This window comes from Lepidochelys olivacea, assembly GCF_965140295.1.
Source record: "Lepidochelys olivacea isolate rLepOli2 genome assembly, chromosome: 1".
NCBI classification, from domain to species: domain Eukaryota; kingdom Metazoa; phylum Chordata; order Testudines; family Cheloniidae; genus Lepidochelys; species Lepidochelys olivacea.
In genome coordinates this window covers 298,251,124-298,276,210 of record NC_140411.1, presented here as the reverse complement: position 1 = coordinate 298,276,210, position 25,087 = coordinate 298,251,124, and the positions used below count along the sequence as shown (strand labels likewise).

Genomic DNA, 25,087 nt, shown 5'->3' with positions numbered 1-25,087 from the left:
GTCAGAGAAAGTGTGGATTTTTCTCGATTGACTTTGAGGTTCAGAGTGGCGAGTACCTTTAATGTTATTTGGTGACCTATTGAGGTGATCTTCCTCAGATGAACTAGTCATCTAGGCATGGACAGAACTGAATCCCTTCTTTCCTTAAAACAGCCTTCGTTAACAATTTCGAGGACCCAGTGGCCCAAGGTCATCTGAGTCTAGGCTTCCACAAAGTAAGAGTTAGTTGATGAAGGGGGGTCAAAGGAAGTGAACCTTGAGAAGTTGTCAGGCTCTTGACACCTGCTTCCTAGTAGAGGATGCAGACTTTGCAGCAACAAAGGAAGAGGTGGAGGGTTGTTGTCGGAGGAACCTCTCTGTCTTGGCAGCTCGGAGGCTGACTGTGCAGAAGGACACTAACTGAAGAAAGCCCGTGGTCTGACTTGCTTCCTTCTTGGGACTGGAATGGAGCTTTGCCAATTTATGCCAGCTGCGGATCTGGTGTACAGTATTTTATTTTGAACATTTGCCTATTTTTGTTTAAGTCTTATCTGACACCCTGTTATGTTGCTGGAACATACCTCTGATCTCAATGTATATCTGCCCCAGGTCAATATAAAGTTACCTTTATATTACCGATGTCGCTCACAGATCTCTTTTTGTCCAATCTGAATGCTCAGCACCAGTTGGTTTTCCTTCAGTGCAAATGGGTTGAGTATGCTAAGGACCAAATTCTTTCATTAAGGGACATACTAGAGTAGGCTGTAGGAGGAATTCAATGTCTCTCAGATCTCAGAGTTCTAGGGTGTGCAACCACTGCACCATTCCTTCAAAAGTAGCAGTATGTGCTTCTGTCTGCAGCTGACCAGAGAGTCAGTGTGCAGGAGAGGAGGAGCAGGACCAGAACCAAACCTCCACCCCCTCCTCATCCCTTTTGTGATGATGAGCAGATACAGAGACACTATCCCTAAGCTGCTCTAGCATTTCAGTCTTCTCTTCCCTCCAGATCCTCAGCTGGTGTTAATTATGTATTACTATTATTAATTATTATTACTGTTGTTTATTACCATAGTACCTCAGAACCTTATTCAACATGAACCAGGACCCTATTGTGCTAGGTGCTGTACAAACACAGAATGAAAATCACAGTCCCTGACACAAACAGTTTACAATTGAAGTAGTTCAATTACCTGAAGCCATCTGAGAATCTGATTATTATTTTGAAAATGCTACAAGCACCAATATAAAATAACCTGGGCATTTTGTTTCACAACAGCTACATGTTCTTAATATGTTTTCAAAAACAGCACTGCTGTGTACATTTATTCATTTTACTTAAATATTACAGTGAATTATTACCTATTACTAATTCTTTTAATGTTTTTTCAAATCAAGGGCTAGATTTTACCACATTCAGTTATGGTAAGTAGCACCTTACCGCACTGAAGTCAACAGAGCTACCAGCTAAGGTTCTGGCCCCGATCTTCTATGTTTACAGAAGTTCCTTGTTTCAATACAGAATTCCATCTGACTGGACGCAGATGCTCCAGTAGATTTAAAGGGTGTAAAATTTAAAGGGAAAATACCAGAACAGCAATAAATTCACTTACTATTGGCAACATCACTTAGGCTTACTTACTATTGACATAAGTGTTAATATATAGTGCTGCAAGCTCCGTCCATGGTGGCGAACCATTTTGGTATCAGCTGTAACCATCACCTCTACATATCTTGGATAGGAAAGAAAACGTTTTTTCCGGGAATGTGGATTGCTTCTATCATCCTCTATTGATAGATTTTTAGAAGCATACTCTAAAACTGTGGCCTTTTGTAAAATATTTAGGTCTTCATTTAAACTGCCATAGTCTGGAAAAGGTAAAGTGATTTTCTTCATCTCTTTTTCTGTAAGATAAAAAAACCCAGTTACTATAGCATGCAGTTTCTAAACTTAAAGAGAGTAAGGAGAAAGATTGCACAAAATAAAGTGCAAAAGCTGTAATATTTACAATCTGCTTCCAAAATTAATCAATGTAAGCACAAAACATTAGATAGGGAAGCCTGAAACAGGAATATCAAATTGGATATTTACAGTACACTATTATACAGTGTACAGTTGTCCCATATATGGTGTCATTGTAAGAAATGATATTTGTATTACCATAGTGCCTAAGTGCCCTAGTCAATGTGGACCAGGACCCTATTGTGCTAGGTGCTGTACAAACACAGAGCAAAAACATTGTCCTTGTCCCAAACAGGGGAAAGAGACGTATTACATACCTTTTAGAATGCAAATCATTTTAAAATTCAAACTGACAAGCTGGAAGGACAAGAGCAGTGTGATGTCCACCTGCGTGAACCTCAGTTTAAAGGGTGAAATCTGATACAATGCAGTTGTAGACGAGACAACAACTCATTGTAATAGCTACACTCACCAACAAGGCTTACAGGAAACATGGACAAATAACACATAAAAGAAAGATCTCAGAACTGCTATACCCAATTGCTGTTTCTGCCCAGACTGTGACTGCACATGTTCAAAGGGGTTCTGCAAGGACACAGATTAATTGCATTAAATGTATGTGTAGGAGTCAAAGAAGCAAGAATTTGACACACAGAGGAGGAAGAAAGAGAGGACAAAGGAATACATAATCAAGGGCCAAGTTGTGGAGTCTCCCCGTTTGTGCTCCTCAATCACAAGGCCTGCTCCAACACCGCTAGTCTCATCAAGGGAGGTAGGAAAGACAGAATGAAGTTGGGGCCATTGCCCTTCCCTTTCTGCCCCCCTCAGCCAACTAAGCTGAGCCAGCACAGGGAGGAGGAACTCATGATCTATACTTCCAGAGGGTGATGGAACTGCAATGCCACTGCAGCACATAGCTAGCCACAGCCAGGATTCCTTCTGACTTGCCTTTGGCACCAATTTCTCCCTTCCCCCACCCCACCCCCAATGTTCTTTAGCCCATAATATGATCTGAATGATTTTGATACTATAGCACAAAACAAAAAGTTACCACTACAGTAATTGATACGTTAAGCATAGAAAAGTCTTATGCATGCACAGGTGCTGCTTTTCACATATATTTCATAAGCTTTATTAAATGTCAAAATGAGCAGTGTATTTTCATGATAATAAAGGGCATTATCATCTAGTGAGCAAAAAACATACACATTTAAAACATTTACAATCAATGTTTACCAAATACTCAAACAACTCAGAAGAAACTGTTCTGTACAATCAAATAAATAACACAACTTTAGACAAATAAAAATGTAGAACACATTAGCAATAATGTTGCTTAAGTTTGTGTTTACCTGAAAGACTGGAAAGGTACCAGTTCTGGTCTCTTCAGGTAAATAATGTATGTTTTATAATCTTCCATGAAAGGGTTGAAATTGTTTTTCTTTAAAATAAAACAGGGACATTAAATACAAAAAATTACATTTAAATAGTAAAATTGTGACACAAACCAACAAAAGCCAGGAAGTTTATAAACAAGGCTGACACTGAAGACTTAATTCAGGTCATTACAGGGATTTTGTTTTGTTTACACTTTTATGTCCTTACTGTCATTTAAACATAATTTTTTGTATTTAATTAATTAAGGGCTTGAATTCTTTGTGCACCCAAAACCCCTAGTTCCAATTTGAGGAGACATACCTGTGCTAGCTCTGATAGAGCACAGTCTTAGAGGCACAAGCTCCAGGAGGGGCATGCCACCCTGACTATGTCCCAAGAGTCTCCTATGGGTACATGCTCAGGGCACCTAGCCCCTTCCATCACTTGTATTGCGAGGGCTACCCACTATTTTTAGCACACTAGCTTGATCAGCACTAGGGCAGGTATATCTCCTCAAACGGGATTACACCCCCAGCTTGAAGTTCAGACATACCCTAAGACACCCAGACTCCCTATACAATACCTGGGGAGAGTTAGGCCCCAGAGAATGGGATTCACAAAAGCCAGCACACTGACCAAGGAGCTGCCTAAGCTAGCTAGAAGGAAATACCAAAGAGAGGAACTTGGCCTAAGCCTTGCCTTCAAAGAGACTCAGCACCTATGCCTGGGCTGGTGTCATTCTTGTTACTGCTCTAGCCCAATGTATATGAACTATCTGGCAAATGACCTATCTGGCTTTAAGATTAAACTCGATAAGTTTATGGAGGAGATGGTATGATACAATAACAAGATTTTGGCAATTAATTGATCTTTAAATATTCATGATAAATAGGCCCAATGGCCTGTGATGGGATGTTAGATGGGGTGGGATCTGAGTTACTACAGAAAATTCTTTCCTGGGTATCTGGCTGGTGAATCTTACCCATATGCTCAGGGTTCAGCTGATCGCCATATTTGGGGTCGGGAAGGAATTTTACTTCAGGGCAGATTGGAAGAGGCCTTGGAGGTTTTTCGCCTTCCTCTGTAGCATGGGGCACGGGTCACTTGCTGGAGGATTCTCTGCTCCTTCAGGTCTTTAAACCATGATTTGAGGACTTCAGTAAGCTCAGACATAGGTGAGACGTTTATTGCAGGAGTGGGTGGGTGAGATTCTGTGGCCTGCATTGTACAGGAGGTCAGACTAGATGATCATAATGGTCCCTTCTGACCTTAATATCTATGTATTTATACACAGTGGAACAGTTCCAACAGAAGAGACAGGGAGCCCTGCTACAGAATATCCCCATAGCCTGGTAGTTAGGGTATTCTCCTGGGAAGTGGGAGACAAAAGTTCAAATCCCATCTCACATTAGGCAGAGGCAGGAATTGAACTTGGTCTCACACATCCTGGGTGAGTGCCCTAATTGCTGAGTCATAAGGGAGGAGCTGCTGCTACTCTTCCTCCTTTCTGTCCTCCAGCTGTTTCGTGTTGGTTTAGATGTGCTTTGAGAACATCTACCGGATCAGGCCCCAAATGCAATATAGGAGGAAAACGCCTATGTTTTGAATCCTACTCAGAATTATCAGTGAGTGAGGTGCTGAGCCGCTGTGCGCTGTCAGGACTGAGGCAACTTTGCGCATGCTCAGCAGCAGAACCTTAAGTACCTCGGGACTTCAGGCCCCTGCATAATTAGGAGGCACCTGAACAGGGGTTTTTAAAATGCCAGTAAGGCCTAAGTGCTGGATTTAGGTGCTTAAGTGGCACCAAGACTCCTAGTTCCCCTTGTGACTCCCACTCTGGGTGTCTAAAGCAAGCCAAACAAAATAAATAATCCAAAGTCTGATTTGCCTGTCAGAGGCTAACAGTGGATTAACTCTGTTGAAGTCAGTGGAGTTATTCGGATATAAAATCAATGTAAATGAGGAGAGGCACCCAACAGCAATTTTCTGAAGGCATCTTCTACAGAATACAAAAGCTGTGAATCTACTTGTAAATGGCTATTAGCCAGGACAGGCAAGGAATGGTGTCCCTAGCCTCTGTTTGTCAGAGGGTGGAGATGGGTGGCAGGAGAGAGATCACTTGATCTTTGCCTGTTAGGTTCACTCCTTCTGGGGCACCTAGCAATGGCCACTGTCGGCAGACAGGATACTGGGCTGGATGGACCTTTGGTCTGACCCAGTAGGGCTGTTCTTATGTTATGGTTCTGCTACTTTTCACTAGTAAATGAATCTGATCCTTTATTTTTTAGCACAACTCTGTCTGAACAAGTACAGCAAATACAGCAAAGGTTTTCAGTAGAGCTGATTTGTTATCTGATATTTAAAAAATGGAAATGCTAATTATTCTGTGACGATCCAATCATAAAGGGTCACATTCTCCTACCCTTACTCACAATGAGTAGTTCCATATTCCATGAGGTACTACCATGCACTTTGATATCAGTGCAAATATGTAAGGCGTAAGTGCTCAGTGAGAGTAAGGGTGACCGAATATGGCTACAAATGCATAACATTACTCCTAATATTTTTAAAAGCACTGAACTATAATTTATGCCCACAGTTAAAAGAAAAATTACCATACAATTTCCCATGCACAGCCACATGGCTACATGTAAGGGGGCTTAACTGGGTTTTAGTATCATAATTCACTTGATTGTGAAAACAAAGGTATCATTTTTGAGAGCATTACACTCCAGGGAAAGCAAGCTGGTGGAGGAGTACTCCACAAATAGTATGTAATTGAATTGGCATACCAGTCACTGGACAACGTCCAGTAATGTGCCTTCAGGAGGTCACTGTATCTCCACTATGTGTTGCCATATGTTGTCCGCCTTCAGAACCAGGAAGAGCTTACAAGAGGATGGGGATTGGGATACAATGAACAATATCAACAAAGACCTATTAAAATTAGAATCTGGCAGCTTTCAGAAAACTTACAATTATCAATTTAATATGTCGATGGATCTGATCTGTGAAGATATGTCTACACTGCAAAAAGCAGTAGAGAGTCTCAGAGCCCGGGTCAAATGACAGGCTATAAATAGCAGTGCAGACATTTCTGCTTGGGCTGAAGCCTGGGCTCTAAGACCCTCACCAGGTTTCAGAGCCTGGGTGCCAACCCAGCAGGAATGTCTACACTACTATTTTTAGCCCTATAGCACAGGCCCCATGAGCCCACGGTAGTTGACCTGGGCTCTGAGACTTATTTCCATGAGGGTTTTGTTGCAGTGTAGACGTATCTTGAGAGGCTTACCATGCCTATGTGTTTAATCTTTGAAAATCTAGGGCAAATTTAAGTTTTGGAGTATGAATGCTTTGAAAAACTTTATTTTAAACTAGAGACGCAGTTATGATGTGGGATACTTGTTCACAGCTGCACATTTATAAATGTTCATGAAAAAAATCAGATTGTGATCTCATTTATGCTCATGTTAATTCATAACCATTCACTATCAAGGAATTGTTCAGTAGTGCTATGTCATACAATGCTACCGAATTACAATTCAAGAAAAATAGTGGATATATTTGTGACAGATATGGGAGTTTCCTGCAATCTCTTTTAGAGATCTTACTGTATTAAGTTTATGCATCATTTCAGGCCAGGAATTTTATGTAATTCCATGGGAGAAGGTAACCACAGTCCTCCAAGAACTAAGAACAGTGGGGGGTGATTAGGCAAATTCACTCAGATTGTAATATCTACAGAGTGGTACCACCTCCTGAGGAGGCTTGCCTGTACTAGTTCAGATTGGATTTTCAAGAGGCCAACAGACAAAAACGAATTTTTGGATAAATAGCCTGAGTTTAAACTGACTCGGGGATTTTTTTCTGATCCAGCAAACAGAACCTTCTGTCCAATCCTTAGATGAGGTGGGAAGGACTGACATCAACCAAAGCCCTTATGGAGATGGGGGTTCTTTTGTGCTTTTTAATACGTTTTCTCTGTAATACTTTTACCTTAAGAATAAATGCTCTTGCTTAGAAAAAACTGCACTGTAACTTAAAACTGTGGGCAATTACTCTGTTTATAGCCTCTGAGGAGAAAAGCAAAACAGGCCTGCTTAAGTAGTCTGACCTGCTGGAGAATTCACACTGTAGGCAGGGAATAGTACAGCCTGGGGAAAAAAACCCAGTCAGGAGGGGGAGAGACGCATGTCTCCACCCAAGAGAGATAGCTGCTTGTGATCCAGAAGCCTCAGTGGGTGCCCTTGGTGGGCCACAGAGGAGGAATACCGGAACAGTTGGCCTGAACTGTGACAATATTGAATTAACAAAAGGAGACTTAGCCCTTGTTCTCTAAGCAAACTTCTGGCAGTTTCACTAAAGGAGTATTTCTGAACTGATTTAGTAAACTGGGTGCAAGTTTGTGAATAGATATTCTTAGGTTGGTTTAAAAGTAGCTTAATTTGGTTATGCACAAATTTATACCGATTTAACTCAATAGTTTTAGGCCTTGTAGAATCTCTGATTTAGGTGAAATAATTAGTGTGACAGTGAACTAGTCTGCTCCTATATTCTGCTCTGTCTGTCTACACAGCCAGAGAGCTTCAGCCATTAAACACCCCACTTCAGTTTATTTACACTGGCTCTTTCCACCACCTTACTGATCCATACACCATACATTAACAACAGTTTCACCTCTCTTCTCTGCTGAGGAAATGGAAGAGCTCACAACCCAGAGAATGTTCCTGGTTCTGACCCTGCTAGCCTCCCTCTCTCTCCCCTACACTTCCTTCCTGTGCCTTCTTATTCCTTCTGTGTTAATGGGCCAATTTGATTGTTAATCCTCGCCCAGCCCATTCTAACCCACTAATTAGGCCCCCATCAGGTCCATCCTGGGGGGACTTAATTGGTGTTTAAGTGACTAGAGTGCTGGCTCAGCTGTTGATTCCCAGCTCACTCTCACAATTACCTTTACAAAGCTAGTTTCCCAGAATCTTTCATTTTGTGGATATGATGGAAAGGGTAGAGAATGAAATGAGTTTTCTTTTGGATTTGATTAGAAAAACTGCAAAATCTGACACACCAGTGAAATGGCAGTGACCATGATTTGGATAAAGGATAATGTGTAGTTTTTTTAAGAAGTGCAATTATTATTAATTTTGTTTATTACAGTAGTTCCTAAAACTAACCAAGAATGGGGCCTTATACAAACCTAGTGCAAGAGCAGACATTGAACAGAAATATAAAAGACAATGTCAGATCAGAACTCAAAAATTATAACTGGCGGTGTAATATTTACATGAATTTGACTGAAACTCTTGCTTTTTTTTTTTTAATACAAGGAATAATCTGACGACTGATATTTCCATGATTTTCAAATAAAGTACAAACTACCTGATAGACAATACCAATCAATGGATATCACCATGTTTTTAAAGTAACCTTCAACAAAATACATATATAGAAATATAATTTATATGCCATTTGTAATGCACAAGATTAGACTGTATGATCACAATGGTCCATTTGTGCCCTTAAAATCTATGAGTCCACAGAGTTTTTATCTTATACTTACTGCTTCCAAGTTTAAAATCCACCTAACAAGATTCTAGGAATGTCACTGTGTCACTCTGAAGCCTAAAATGTCTTCTGAGTCAGCGTGAGGTGATGGAAGCAGCTACAAGCATGACAGAGCTCTTTTTGTTCAGAGTATAACCAACTTGAATCATTACTCAGTTTTGCGGTCTGTTACCGTACAATTTTTAAGTTCTCAGCCATTTTGACTTTATGAATTATACTGGTGAGGTGTACAGTTATAGTAAGGCATGTATCTATGTCATGCCAAGAGTCCTGGATCACTGTCAGATTAGAGGTAACTCAACTAATCACCACCCTTCCTCCACAGCTAATCTATTTACAATTTCATTGACTGTATGAAGGGAAACTGCATAGACGGTGGATTACTTGGCTCAACTGCCACACCTATGCGCCCAACTGCCGCCCACACATCCCTCCCAGCACAACACCTCTAGACTTAAATCAACACAATCACCCAACCACTACACACAATAACCCCAAACACACATAGCTCCTCACCGCAGCACACCCCCCTCATTTGCCACTCCTATAAATCCACACAACTTTCCCAGAACAACACAACCCACACACAACACAACCAGCACACACAATAACCCCACACATAGCTCCTTACTGCAGTACACATCCCATTCACCATCAGCACAAGTCTCCCAACACAACCCCAAACATAAATCAACACAACCACCCACACAACAGCAATATCTGTGGTCTGTTACTGTCCAATTTTTAAGTTCTGAGCCATTTTAGGATAGTTATTTTTTTTACAAACAGCTGGTCTTACTAATTAAACCCATGTGACAGGATGGGCTTTCAGCTACTAGTATGTGATAAGAGATTTCAAAGATTAAAATCACAAGCACAAACTACTAAAACCACACCACTACACATTTTCAGGGAATTGATATTTTCAAATATTTAATTATATATTCCTTAAGAGGAAAGGGTACAGTCTGACTTTCTTTTGACCACTATCCTCCTGAGAAAAGATGGTAATTGTGAATTTTCAGTGTTGCATAAACATTCATGAAATGCATGTACATGCAGAATGAGCACACATTGGTTTCAATCTCATCAAAGCTAAAGAATTCATTAAACAGGATGCTTCTCAATGCCAGGTCAAACCAAACATCATAAACTACTTTCTCCAGTTTTCTACTATGAAGCTGCACACATTTGTGCTTTCTTTGAAGTCACATAAACAAAGCCCTTATGCTCATATTAAAAGCACAAGAGAGGTATCTATTATGTCAATAGGTTTAAAACACTTAGACACAATGAGGAATACTTCTAAAATGGCACTCTTATAATAGTAAGTTGATATCCTACTGTTTGGAACTAAAGTTGACACCTAGAATCTCAAATAAATTATTTCTAAACCCACTCCTTGGTCTAGATGTGGAACTTTGAAGGTAGCTGCAGATGTCTTTTTCCCCCTGTTACATCACGTTGCAGTCTTCAATAAACCATTAAGATGCATGCATGTCTACACACACAAGTGTAGAAAAATGTACACTATACTACAAAAGCACAACGCGGAATTACAGACCAGTCAGCTTAACTTCAGTACCCAGAAAGATAATGGAGCAAATACTTAAGCAATCAATTTGCAGGCACCTAGAAGATGATAAGATAAGTAGGGCCCTGCTAAATTCACGGCCATGAAAAATGCATCACAGACCATGAAATCTGGTCTTCCTTGTGAAATCTGGTCTTTTGTGTGCTTTTATCCTATACTATACAGATTTCACAGGGGAAACCAGCATTTCTCAAATTGGGGGTCCTGACCCAAAAGGGAGTTACAGGGGGGTTGCAAGGTTATTTTAGGGGGGTTGTGGTACTGCCACCCTTACTTCTGCGCTGCCTTCAGAGCTGGGTGGCCAAAGAGTGGTGGCGGTTGGCCAGGCGCCCAGCTCTGAAGGCAGCGCCCCGCCAGCAGCAGCACAGAAGTAAGGGTGGCAATACCACACCATGCCACCCTTACTTCTATGCTGTTGCTGGCTGTGGCTCTGCCTTCAGAGCTGGGCTCCCAGCCAGCAGCCACTGCTCTCCAGCTGCCCAGCTCTGAAGGCAGAACCGCTGGCAGCAGCAGTGCAGAAGTAAGGGTAGCAGTACTGCAGCCTACCCTACAATAACCTTGCAAACCCACCCACCCATCCCCAATTCCCCTCCCGCCCACACACACACATCTCCTTTTTGGGTCAGGATCCCTACAATTACAACACCATGAAATTTCAGATTTAAATAGCTGAAATCATGAAATTAACAATTTTTAAAATCTGATGACCGTGAAACTGACTGAAATGGACCATGATTTTGGTAGGGCCCTAGTGATAAGTAACAGTCAGCATGGATTTGTCAAGAACAAATAGTGTCAAACCAACGTAATAGCTTTCTTTGACAGGGTAGAGGGGAAGCAGTAGATGTGGTATATCTTGACTTTACTAAAAGTAAGGGTTTTGATACTGTTTTGCATGACCTTCTCATAAACAAACTAGGGAAATACAACGTAGGTGGGGTACTATAAGGTGGGTGCATAACTGGTGGGAAAAGCATTCCTAGAGAGTAGTTATCAGTGGCTCACTGTCAAGCTGGAAGGGCATATCAAGTGGGGTCCCGCAGGGATCAGTTCTGGTCTGATTCTGTTCAATACCTTCATCAATAATTTATATTATGGCATAGAGAGTACACTTATAAAGTTTGTGGACAATATCAAGCTTATTAAGGGTTGCAAGTGCTTTGGAGGATAGGATTAAAATTCAAAATGATCTGGACAAACTGGAGAAATGGTCTGAAGGAAACAGGATGAAATTCAATAAAGACAAATGCAAAGTACTTCACTTAGGAAAGAACAATCAGAGCCACACATACAAAATAGAAAATTCCTGCCTAGGAAGGCATACTGCAGAAAGGCAGGGGGTTCATAGTGGATCACAAGCTAAATATGAGTCAACAGTGTAACACTATTGCAAAAAAAAAATCAAATATTCTGGGATGTATTAGCAGGAATGTTGTAAGCAAGATGCAAGAAGTAATTCCTCTGCTCTACTCCATGCTGATTAGGCCTCAGCTGCAGTATTGTGTCCAGTTCTGGGCACCACATTTCAGAGAAGATGTGGGCAAACTGGAGCAAGTCCATAGAAGAGCAACAAAAATAATTAAAGGTCTAGAAAATATGATCTATGACAGAAGATTGAAAAAATAGGTTTGTTTAGTCTGGAGAAGAGAGGACTGCGGGGGACATGATAGCAGTTTTCAAGTACATAAAAGATTGTTGCAAGGAAGAGGGAAAGAAATTGTCTTTCATCTCTGAGGACAGGACAAGAAGCAATGGGCTTAAATTGCAGCAAGAGTGGGCTAGGTTGGACTTTATGAAAAACTTCCTAATTGTAAGGGTGGTTAAGCACTGGAATAAACTGCCTAGGGAGATTGTGGAATCTCTATCACTGGAGATTTTTAAGAGCAGGTTAGACAAACACCTGTCAAGGATGGTCTAGATCAGTGCTTCTCAAGCTGTGTGATGTGGGGGACCAGCAATTTTTTTTTTCCAATGTGCGCGCAGACCGGCTGCCAATGGCTCACGGACCGGCACCGGTCCGCAGACCGCCACTTTGAGTAGCACTGGTCTAGATAATACTTAGTCCTGCCTTGATTGCATGGGCCTGGACTAGAAGACCTCTCGAGGTCCCTTCTAGTCTTACAATTTTATGAAAATATAGCTGTTTTAAAGCACTGTGCTACATCCATTATTTGCCCTTATGCTATTAGTAGTGCTTTTTTCCTTTCATATGCAAGTGAATCATCTCCTAAACTGTGAAGCTTTGAAAATTACTGCCAATATGTTGTGACATATACTAATCCTATGTTCCTCGGGTACCCCTTTTTCTGTTTCTCAATGTTAATATACTAATACAATATGGATATGTAATATGAATATACAATATTTTAAAAATGCATATAGTTAGAACAACAGTACTTACGCTAATGGTAAATATTAGATAATACAGTATATTATAGGACAGGAAGATTTAATGTATTACTTTTTAGATTTATTTGCAATAAATTTCATTTATTTTGTGAATCTACACAAAAATTGAAAATATGTTCCTGATGCTGAAAAATTTAATCTATGGAACAATCATTGTGAAAAATAAAACATGTGCATAAGTGTTTGAAAGACTGATGTATATTTTTGCAAGCTAATTTATTCTTACATTTAAAGTGGGACATTTGTTTTTCACCAATGTTTGTTAGGTCTATGTGAAACAAATAAATAAAATACATTCTAAGGCCTCAGTGACAGCGATAGTCATTAATACCACGATGGAAAAACATTTTTTAAACATACAATTTGTTAAAACACTAAAAACCATAATGAACAGACATAGACATCAGAATTTAAAGTGTAACTATACCTGAAACTTCACAAGGTTTATGGGATTTCTGATAAATGTCATTTTTTAAATCTTCATGTCTGTATATAAGATGTGGTTTGTTATGATCATCTTCGTGTTCATCTCCATCTGCCTTCATCAAAGGTTCTAAAAAATATTCACCATCATGTGCTTTAAAGGTGCCCATCTGAAAATAAGACAGAGGCCGTCAATGTATTTTCCTCTGAAAATTATATTTTACACCAGTGATTTTATGTGTGCAGTAAAATTTGTATGAAGTACTCAAAATTAACTACAAATGAAAATGTACTATATGCTCTATTATGCTGTCATTGAAGTTTCTGGGTTTTTTTAAAATTGTGTATTATACACAAATCTATACCACCACCCTCATTCTCTATGGCCCCAATCTTGCAAGTACTTTCACATATGCAGACCCTTGAGCCCACTCAAAGTCCCACTGACTTCCAGACTGGGGCTGAAGTTTGGAATTTTCTGCTCCAAGGTCAGCTCAGATTTGGGGAGCAGGGCAATCTTAACTACAGGGTTTTATCAGCATGTCAATTTCTGTGTTGAGCTGTTGCCCATTGTTTTTTGCAGATATAACGATTTTCTCTTAAAATTTCAATTTTACGGTACAGTAAAGCAACTCTTTTCTTGAAAACTAATCTACTTCAAAATTTATTTAAAATAAGGTTTTAATACATTTTCTTATAATGGTTTTCTGTCCTTTTGCTGAATGAAAGAACCACACAAACAACAGAGAAAAGTGACTGAGCATATAGGGGAATCATTTGCACAAAAGCAAAAAAAAAAAAAAAGTCCCCTGCAGACCCTTCAACTGAGACACCCTATACAGCATCTTTCCTTTTCTACCCTTCTTATAATTATAACTGTAACTTGTTGGTTATTTTATTTTATAAAAAGAAAAGGAGTACTTGTGGCACCTTAGAGACTAACAAATTGATTTGAGCATAAGCTTTCATGAGCTACAGCTTGCATCCGATGAAGTGAGCTGTAGCTCACGAAAGCTTATGCTCAAATTACTTTGTTAGTCTCTAACGTGCCACAAGTACTCCTTTTCTTTTTGCGAATACAGACTAACACGGTTGCTACTCTGAAACCTTTATTTTATAAAAGTACATGCACATAAGGAAGGTATACACCCGAAGGTAGAGCTTCTGGCAGTGGGGAAACACTATATTCTTATGCCTTTGGCTAAGGTTCATTTGGAATTCAGAAGGTTTAGAGCATGACCTGAAAATGAGGGTGCTACACAGTATATCCACGGAAATGCTGGTAGGCAATGATATTTTGCATGTGACTAAGCCTGTTCATGTTGTAACCTGTAGTTAAAACAAATATTGTGCTGGGATCCCAATGAGAAATGATAAAGAGCCAGAAACTGCTCAGGGGGGAGGGGAAGGACCCTCCATCTCCACTGCAGCAGAAGAAATTAGTCTGTTTCCGGGTGTGGGAGGGGCAGAAACCAACTTCTGTATGGCAGAGGAAAAGCATTAAATAAGGTAAAGTACTTGTCCTGCATACAGGATGTCCCACTGAAGACAAATGAGGCATTGTGTAGCATCCAAGGACAGAAACCTTGTTGAATGCATTCCAAGTTCCCTCCAGGAAGGGGACAGCTACGCATGAACTCATCCCATCAACTTGGATTCTGAGTTGAAGGGGATAAAAATCACTGACAAGGAGAAACTCCATCTCTTTATGCTCTCTGGACTCTGAGGGGCAGAGATTCCTAAACATAAGTAAGAGATCCCCATGTTGCTTGGCATGGGTCATCCCTAAAGAGCAGTTTATTATAGAAGTGTATATCGCCTTCTTAAATTTGAGACTAAATCCGGTGTGAATGTTTTCTGCTTTAACCTAGTAAATAACATTTCTTTTCTTAGTTAATAAATCTCTAGTTAATTTATTACAGGATTGGCAACAGGAGTTGCCTTTGGTTTGAGATCTGAGTAGAAATGACTTGGGATAAGTGACTAGTCCTTTGGGACAGAGAGTCCTGGAAAACACCACAAGCAGTTGTTTGTGCCTGCCCAGCATTGTGGAGAATCAATGTTGCTAGCATATGATTGGCCTTTTGCTAGTCACTTGTGGGCATAGAGAACCTATGAGGGATTAAAGAAAAATTTCTATTGGCCAGGGATATAGAATGATGTGAAAAATTATTGCAGGTCTTGTGAATTATGCCAAAAGGAAAAGACCAGCAGGGCCTCAGAAAGTTCTCCTACATCCCTTGCCTGTGATACAAAAGGTATTTTATAGGATAACAGTGGACACTATGGCCCCTAAGCCATGTTTTACCCAAAGGGGGAAGAAATATATCCTTGTGGTAGTGGATTTTGGCATTTGATATCCTGAAGCAGTAGCTCTAATAAACAGAGACTGATTCTGTGACAAAAGTCCTTTTCACTATTTTTTGCAGAGTGGGTTTCCCTAAAGAGATTTTATCTTACATGAAGTCAAATTTTATGTCTCAGCTTTTCAGTGAGTTATGGGAGTTGTGTGGGTTGAAACAAAAGCTGTCCCCTGTCACCCAGAGACAAATGGTCTGGTGGAGAGATTCAATGGACCCTTTAAAATCTATGCTGGATTATGATCTATTAATCCGATTGATCTGTCGCATGTGAATCCTGCCAAGATTACACCAAATATCATGCTGTCTGGAGTGGCTCATGACCATGAGTGCCAATCTCAGGACAGACCCTCCAAAAGCAGGGCAATAACCTCAAACTAGTTGTATGTTCTATAATCAGATTTCACCAATGCAGTAACAAGCATGAACTCCTAAAGCACTAGAACACCTTACCATGGAGTCACAGGCCAGACTGGGTAGGTGTTGACAGAAGACAGGAACAAGGGATTGGCTGGTTGAGAGGGAAGACAGGTTCAAGAACAAGAAATGGAAGCACTAGACAGCATGAAGCACCAGCATTCAGGGACTCTCTGCATAATCCATAGGACAGGACAGAAAAAGCAGGCAGGAGAAGAACACCTCAGAGGAAACGCAAGAGAGGGCAGCACGTAACAGCTAAGAGGTCCCAGTCAGCAACAGCAGCAACAGCCAGGAACGAGGCCCCAGAGAAAGCCTCTCTCAGAGAGCCTAGAATGGCTTGGAAAGGAGGTCCACAGGAAAGCTCCAATCAGAGCTTCGCAAAGGCAGCTAAAAGGTGGGGACCATAGAAGAAAGCCCCTATATAGGAGCAGTATGAAGCAATAGAAGAGAGGGGCCTGGGTAAACACCCTGTAGGTGGCAGCAGTGAAAATAACTGATAGTCAGGAAGACAAGGACACTGACTTCCCCCTCTAGATCCTACCACTACTGCTTCTGGTAGTGTACAGCAATTTGTCCTCAAAATTTTAAGGTTGGAAACCCCTTTTTCACAGTCAAACATTTTCATGAACCCCCCCCCTTACTTTTTTACTCTTCTGTAATACAGTAGAACCTCAGAGTTACTGATACCTTGGGTATGGAGGGTGTCCCTAACTCTGAACCAGGGGTAGGCAACCTATGGCACGCGTGCCGAAGGCAGCACACAAGCTGATTTTCAGTGGCACTCACACTGCCCGGGTCCTGGCCACCGGTCCGGGGGGCTCTGCATTTTAATTTAATTTTAAATGAAGCTTCTTAAATATTGTAAAAACCTTATTTACTTTACATACAACAATAGTTTAGTTATGTATTATAGACTTATAGAAAGAGACCTTCTAAAAACATTAAAATGTTCTACTGGCACTCAAAACCTTAAATTAGAGTGAATAAATGAAGACTCAGCACACCACTTCTGAAAGGTTGCCAACCTCTGCTCTGAACAAAACACAGTTCAGGCTCCCATCAGCTGACACTCCAGGCCAGGCTTCAGCAGCAGCTGAGCTCCCTCAACAAGGGCAGTTTCCTTGCAGGTAGCTTCTTTCCCTGGGTCGCACTGAGTTTGCAAGCTTGTCCCTCTCCCGTCTGTGTAAACAGCGCATCCCCCTCCCAGCCGGAGGAAGGGCAGGTAAAAACAATCCCCCTCCCCGCAGGGTGAAAGCAGTGCAGACCCCGGCGCTGCTCCTGCTCTGCTGGCTCCAGCTGCCTTGGGCTAGCAGCCCCAACATCTTCACCGCCAAGCTGTAAGTGGCTGCCCCACATGTGGGGGTGGGGGTGGGAATGGAAACAGGCAGCCCAGATGTGCCTACCTTTAGATGCAATACAGTCACAGTACAGTATTTGCTTTTTTTTTTTTTTTTGGTCTCTGTTGCTGTATGATTGGTTACTTCCGGTTTCACATGGTGTCCAGTTGACCAGTCAGTCCGTAACTCTGGTGTTCATATCTTTGAGGTTCTACAGAGTATGTATCAGTGATAATAATGATAAGCCAATGTGAGTTATTTTTGAGTATGTTTAGAGAGGTTGACAGAGAATACTTGGCCTTGAAGGGTAACGATATGCAAGGAGTAAGATTTTCTTTGCTTTATATTATAATAAAAATTTCAACACGTTACAGTTCCCGATTGCCTTTTGTGACCCTCCTGAAAGTTACACCTATTTGTTGGGAAGAACAGGTGAACAGGAATTGGGTAGTATCCTTTCGAATAGTAGGTGAGCCCTCTAGTGGTGATCAACATACTATGTCTAGTAATCTGTCAGAGTAGTAGCATATTTTATGGTTATGTCTACACTGCTGTTAAACACCCACGGCTGGCCCATGCCAGCTGACTCAGGCTCACAGGGCTCAGGCTGCGGGACAGTTTAATTGCGGTGTAGATGTTCAGGCTCAGGCTGAAGCCTGAGCTCTGGGGCCTTTCCACTTCACAGGACCCTTGAGCATGGGCACCAGTGCAAGCCCAAATGTCTATTGTGACCCACTGAGGCAGACAGACAACTGAGAATACCAAATTCAGGACAAAAGTAAACTTGCTAGCCAGTGTGGTGAAACAGAACAAATCAGAAATGCAGCCTGCTTAGGTATTCCAGTCCTCGATTCAACACCCAGACACCAGATTTAATGATTAATGGTTATTTAAAACCAATTTCATCAAACAAAAGGTTCTCCAGATCCCAAAGGACCAGCCACATACCCAGGTAAATATATAACTCAGATCTTACCCAATAATCACACTATTGCCAATCCTTTAATATCTAATATCTAAAGGTTTATTTATAAAAAGAAAGAGATGAGAGTTAGAATTGGTTAAACGAATCGAATACATACAATAATAGCAAAATTCTCGGATCAGACAAAGTAGTGATGGCATAAACTGCTAATTGGTTACGTTTCTGATTGCTCCCAAATAATTGGAAAGTCCTCGGTCCCTTGGCTAGAATGCTCCCATTAGTATAAGTCCATAATCCAGAGATCAGAGCAGGAAAGAGGCAAAATGGAGATGTTTCCAGGGCCTTTTATAGCTTCTGCCAATGTGGAGGGAAACCCATTGTTCCAAACAAAGCCCTCAGCACAGCTTGTAGAAAAATACAGGTAACAACATGGAGTTTAGAACCACATGGTCTCATCACATGCCCTTGCATGCTTTGAAAAAAGTCATAGCAGAGGGCATTGCCCATATTCTAGCTAGAACATTCACAGGAAGGTTCATCAGGTAGGTATACGCCTCTTCTATATGTAAGGTGACTGTTGCCCCCTTACTAACATTCAGTGGGGGGTGTTTTAGTTGCTAGTTCCCAGTACTAAAAGGGGGAAGGGTCGATGGGGAATCAGGACCCTGAGACTGACAGCCCCCAGGAACAATGGGGAGAGGCCACTGCTCCAGGTCCGCCTGAATGACAGGGCCAGCAGGCTAATCAGGGAGTCAGGAGGCCAGGGAGGTCCCGTCCTCCGTGTGAGCGGGGTTTGTCTGAGTCAGACAGAGTGGGGCTGAGCTAAGGAGAAAGCAGGGGCCCAAGCTAAGCTGGAGAGCAGAGCTGTGCCAGATCCAGATCCAGAGGGACCAGAAAAGCAGCCCAGAGAGAGCAGACCCTGTCCTGGGAGCAGAGCTGCAGCCCCAAAGCCAGAGGCACAGCCCGGAGAGAGCAGACTTGCCCTGGGAGGAGAGCTGCAGCAACCAGAGCCAGAGGGGCCAGAAAAGCAGCCCACGAAGCAGGTCAGTGCTGGGAGCAGAGTCACAGAAGCAGCCTGCAAAGCAGACCTGTCCTGGGAGCGGAGCTGCAGCAACCGGAGGCAGAGGGGCCAGAAAAGCAGCCCAGGAAGCAGGTCAGTGCTGGGAGCAGAGTCACAGAAGCAGCCTGCAGAGCAGACCTGTCCTGGGAGCGGAGCTGCAGCAACCGGAGGCAGAGGGGCCAGAAAAGCAGCCCAGGAAGCAGGTCAGTGCTGGGAGCAGAGTCACAGAAGCAGCCTGCAAAGCAGACCTGTCCTGGGAGCGGAGCTGCAGCAACCGGAGGCAGAGGGGCCAGAAAAGCAGCCCAGGAAGCAGGTCAGTGCTGGGAGCAGAGTCACAGAAGCAGCCTGCAGAGCAGACCTGTCCTGGGAGCGGAGCTGCAGCAACCGGAGGCAGAGGGGCCAAAGAAGCAGCCCAGGGAGCTGGAGGCAGAGCAGCAGCAGCAGTGCAGAGACAGAGTGGTGGAGCTGGGGCTGGAGCAGTCCGGAGCTGGGTGCGGTGAGCAGCTGCGGAGACCAAGGGGGACCCTGGACAGCAGGCCCAGCACAGGGAGACACCTCAGCCAAGAGGCTCTGCAGGCCAGGCTTGGATCATAACCCCGACAGGGTGGGTGCGACACTGGGAAGAAGGGTCCTACCACTTAGAGCCTGAGAGCGTGTGGCCACCACCAGAGCTAGTGTCCAACCCACAGCATCCCTGCAGCACAGTCAGGGCCTGAGAAGAAGGCCTGGGACTTACAAGGAACAGACTGTGAACTGCCCTGACATTCCAGAGACACTGTTTGTGATGTTCCCTGCCACAGAGCGGGTTGATGTTTCCTTTAACCTTTCTCATTTTTCCTTATTCTTTTTAAAATTAATTGTTGATTAAATAACTTGCATTTGCTTTAAATTGTATATAATGGTCAGTGGGTCAGAGAAGTGCCCAGTGCAGAGAGAGTACCCTCGAGTGGGAACACCCTAGCCCCTGTCCTAGGTCACCACAGCAGGGTTGGGGGTCAAGACCCCCAGGAATCCTGGGCCCAGCCTTGTTGGGGTTACGAGGACTCTGCCAGACAGGAAAATGGAAGGGGAGTCCTCAAGGGCAGGGAGGCCACTGGGTAAAGGAAGTGGGAGCGAGGACTCAGATCCTTTCGCTAGCCCACTTCACCAGGGTAGTACAGAAGCCAGGACAGTTCCTCACAACAGCGGGACTATTCCCGCTTACATATAGTCCATTGTGAGTTACGTGTTCTTTGATGGGCAATTCAACTTGAATAGTCCCTTCACAATATGCTGGCCAGACTAGAAGTAAGCTGCCTTGTGAGTGTGACCACAGGAGCGAACACATTTGAAATACAGGTATATAGTCAATATTCATAACTTCAGATACAAAAATGATACTTGCATACAAACAGGATAATCATTCAGCAAATCATAACTTTTCCATTGACACCTTACATAGCATACTTTGTACAAGATTTGTTGCAATTCTAGAATAGTGGTAGCAACAATGATCTACACATGGTCATATTTTTTAATCATATGAAGTGACATCTATACTGCAATTAAACTGCCCCTTAGCCCGATCCCTGCGAGCCCAAGTCAGCCGGCACAGGTCAGCTGCAGGTTTTTAATTGGAGTGTAGATCCTACCCTATGTCACCACATGTAACTAGGCCTTGAATGTGATGTAAGTAAACACAGTTACATGAGTCCACTGTGTCTGTTTGACGCTTTCATATTATGCATGCTGTGTAAACAGCAAGAGACAAAACACCCCCCATAATTGATACATCCATTTCCCCACCACTGCCTCCTCTCATGCCTCACTCTGCAGAGGTAGGACTTTCTTGGTGTCAGATAGATCTAAATTCTTGGCAATGCCTGGGCATACAAGCAGCCTTCAGGTCTCTGTGGCACAGCATACGCTCAGCTCAACTTTCCCACACTCATTACTTTTGTGCTGTGTGGTTTTTGAGGGAAGGGGGGGGGGGCAGCTCAGAAGCTGGGATTCCCGGCAACCAGAAGTTCTACAGCCTGTCAGAGACAGCCTTGAGTGGATATGATCTTCTGGTCCAAAAGTCCTAGGGGCAGAGAGAGGGAGGTCCTGTCACTCAGACTTAAGGAAGAAAGCTTTTGTTAAGATTTATATTATTTCATTATTTGAATTACCAATACAGTCAACCCTAAGAATGGGGTAAGATTGACTTTATGCAGTGTGTACAGTTTTTATTTATACATTAATTCATTCTGTGGCCCCCTTCTCTTTACACTCTACACCTTATCTCTGGGCAGGGAAAACAAAAATCATTATAAAAATCAACATTTTAAATTTAAACTAGATTTTTTATTTACATGTTGCTACTATTTTTCTTTCTTTCCATTTTATAGTTTCAAATTACCAGAGTGGATAATTTGTACTTGTTTCTTTAATTAGTTTTCCAGTTGAGAATAGAATTTAAGATTTTACATAGAAATGTTTTCTACTAAGAAGTTTCACACTTAAAATGCTTGTCTATACCAAAAAGATAAGCCCAGTCATGTGCCTCCTTAATATCTTACAGTGAGAACACAAACTCAAACACAGAATTCAGTTGATAAGCAAACAGCTTGTGATAGGTTTTAGAGTAGCAGCCGTGTTAGTCTGTATTCGCAAAAAGAAAAGGAGTAGTAGTGGCACCTTAGAGACTAACCAATTTATTTGAGCATAAGCATCGAAAGCTTATGCTCAAATAAACTAGTTAGTCTCTAAGGTAGCTTGTGATATATTTGTAACCAACATCTTGCAATATATTGAACTGCCAAAAGTCAAGAAAACTGAAAGGCCTGGACCAGGCTATATTCCTCCATCAGAGTTTGCTTTTTGAAATCAATAGGAAGTGTGTTCTTAAGTCACTTAAACAATTTTGAAAATTCCATTCTTAGGTGCATATTATATATATGCAAAAAGAAAGGGAGTACTTGTGGCACCTTAGAGACTATAGCTCACGAAAGCTTATGCTCAAATAAATTTGTTAGTCTCTAAGGTGCCACAAGTACTCCTTTTTGCGAATACAGACTAACACAGCTGCTACTCTGAAACCTGTTATATATATGGGCTCCCCTGAGGAACCTAATATTAGGCTTATATTTTTAAAAATTTTGGCTTGTGTATAGCAAAGTTCACAATAACTTTATTAATGTATTTAAAATCAAAATAGCATTCCATTGTTAACACTGAAGCTATTTTGTTTTGAATTAGCAGATTTTATCAATAATAAAAATACATAAAAATGTTTAGCTCCTGATTCTGCAAACCCTTATGTATATGCTTAACTTTTGGTTTAAGTAGTTCCACTGAAGTCAATGAGACAAGTGGTGTGGGTAATGTTATACAACTAACGTAAAATTTTTGTATCATCAGGGCCTTCATTTTCAATATTAAGGATTTTGTCTGCCAGTTTTGTAAATTTCAAATAAGATACCTTACCCCTAGTGGAGTTTAAAAACAAACCAACAAACAGCAACATTTATAATTTAGGTCATTATATATATCAATTTACAGTTACAATAGCACGTGTTTTCAAATCAGTTTTACAAATCCTCAGTCTAATTTAAATCAATTATTTTGTTTAAAAAAATCGAGTGATTTAAATAAATAATTTAACTTGCCTAGATTTAAAACATTCCATCCTGTCTCTGAGTGATCTTCTCTGTAAACGTTACTTTAGCTATCAGCTTTATGCTGTAGACTCACAAACCTTCCTCTCTGCTCCAGATCTGTCTTCCTCTATTCATAAGAAAACCTCAGCTTGTCTTTCTGACATTTCAATGTGATGACCAGCTCTCGACTAAAATTTAACATGGGCAAAACTGAGCTCCTGATCTCTCCACCAAAGACCTCACTTCTACTGTCTCTATTATCAAAAAGTGGACAACACCACAATCCTCCAAGTTGCTCAGACCCATAATCTCATTTCATCTTCATCTTTGATTTGGCCTTCTCTTTTGACCCACACATCCAGACAACAACTAAATCTTGCTGCTTCTTGCCACACAATACATTCAAGATCGACCTTGATGCCCACTACCGTGACTACCTGAATTCCATTCTTCTTGTCTGCTTTTTTCCCATAAACACCTTCATGCTTTCTCCAATACAACATATCTAATATATGGGAAAAACTCTCAGTCAAAATCCATAAAGTCACCATTTTATCCTTCGTTCAATCTCTCCTTAAAACTCTATTCTGCTGTAACACACACAGAAAACTACCAACTGGTAAAGGATAGAAAGGAGACAAGTAGTGACTACTACCACTGGTAGGTTAAGAATTGTATCTACAGTTAATCTGTGATGAAATATCCAATTTTTGTTGTTACCTACCCCATCTTCACTCCCCTCTCAGCTGCCTATATGTTTGTCTAATTCACCTGTTATGTCTTTTCTTTTAGACTGCAACATCTTTGGGACAGTGACTGTCATTTACTATATGTTTATATAGTGCCTGTTACAGTGTTGTCTGGACGTGGCTGAGGCCTATAAGATCTACTATAACATAAATATTAAATAATATTTGGAACAAAATTGGAATGGTCCCTGCTCAGGGAGCTTTTTAAGATACATCTCACAAACCATCATGGCCAGAATACTTGCAATTATACCATTGGAAAGTTAGAAATTTCTGCTTTGTATATTTGCTCTGAATATCAGACCATTTCATCACTTCATTCCCATTACCAAATTGCCTCTATTCCCCGTTTAATTTCTAACCAAATTTAATCACTGTTGTCTTGAAAACAAATGATGTACACCACTTGAAAAGATTAGAATCTGAATTTTTAACTGCAGGGGAATATGGAACTATGGACTATTACAATTATGCCATAAATGAAATGTGGAGAGGAAGCACACCAGGAATCAGAATGATCAATATTTTTATTACCAAATGTTAATTATGTAAATTACAAAGTTCTCTAGTTAAATAAAACAAAGTTCATATTTGAGTGGCCAGTGTGGTTACATCTCTTTGATACATTTGAGTTTGATTTAATAAAATAGTTCCTTTTTCTACATTCAAAAGATGTTTCAATGACCCAAATAAGTTAAAATTGAAAGAATGTTGGATGTCATCTGCTATTTTTCCCTTTGACAGATATTTTCTCCATTTAATAGGACTCTTATATTTCCCATTAAATCTGGAAAATAAACCATAGGTGACATAAGCAACAGCATGGATTGAAATTACCTCTAACCTTTGCTGGGAAAGTAATCTGCAGTATAAAAGTCTTGTGAAATAATTAAAGTTAACATTCAACAACATAGCAAACATACTGAAAAATGTATTTTAGTAAAGGCTGTGACAATCGTGAGTTAAGGCCCAGTATTTTGTAACGTGCCAGAGCTTGTGGTCTGAGGAGAAAGGAAGACAAGGCTTTAAGAAAGAGAGAAGTATGTTAGTTGCAGGAATTTCGAAAAGACAGTAATTGTGACCCCTATTACATATGAAGAAGCAAACACCACTACCTGTCTAGATGTCTTGCCAAAAGGATTACTCAAGAAAAAAAAAAAAAAAAGAGGGATATGAGCCAAAGATTACTTCTATGAGCCCAGGAGGAGTCCCAAAGTGAAAATTTCACCAATAAGGTAATTCATATAATAGAACCTCTCCAGAGTCCAGGTTAAACAAAACCTCAATATCATGCATGAGAATCACAAAAGAG

The 25,087-nt window shown here is 41.3% G+C and overlaps 1 protein-coding gene across 1 annotated transcript in view; it reads right to left on the bottom strand.

Annotated features, from left to right (window-relative positions):
• The window catches only part of ADAMTS20 (ADAM metallopeptidase with thrombospondin type 1 motif 20), a 171,226-nt gene that overhangs the window by 122,517 nt on the left and 23,622 nt on the right, over nucleotides 1–25,087 (bottom strand). The window contains exons 3-4 of the mRNA XM_084639016.1: nucleotides 13,309–13,474; nucleotides 1,619–1,881 (exon numbers count right to left, since the gene is read on the bottom strand). Coding sequence (XP_084495142.1) covers nucleotides 1,619–1,881; nucleotides 13,309–13,474 — 429 coding nt within the window. The remainder of the gene's footprint in view (nucleotides 1–1,618; nucleotides 1,882–13,308; nucleotides 13,475–25,087) is intronic.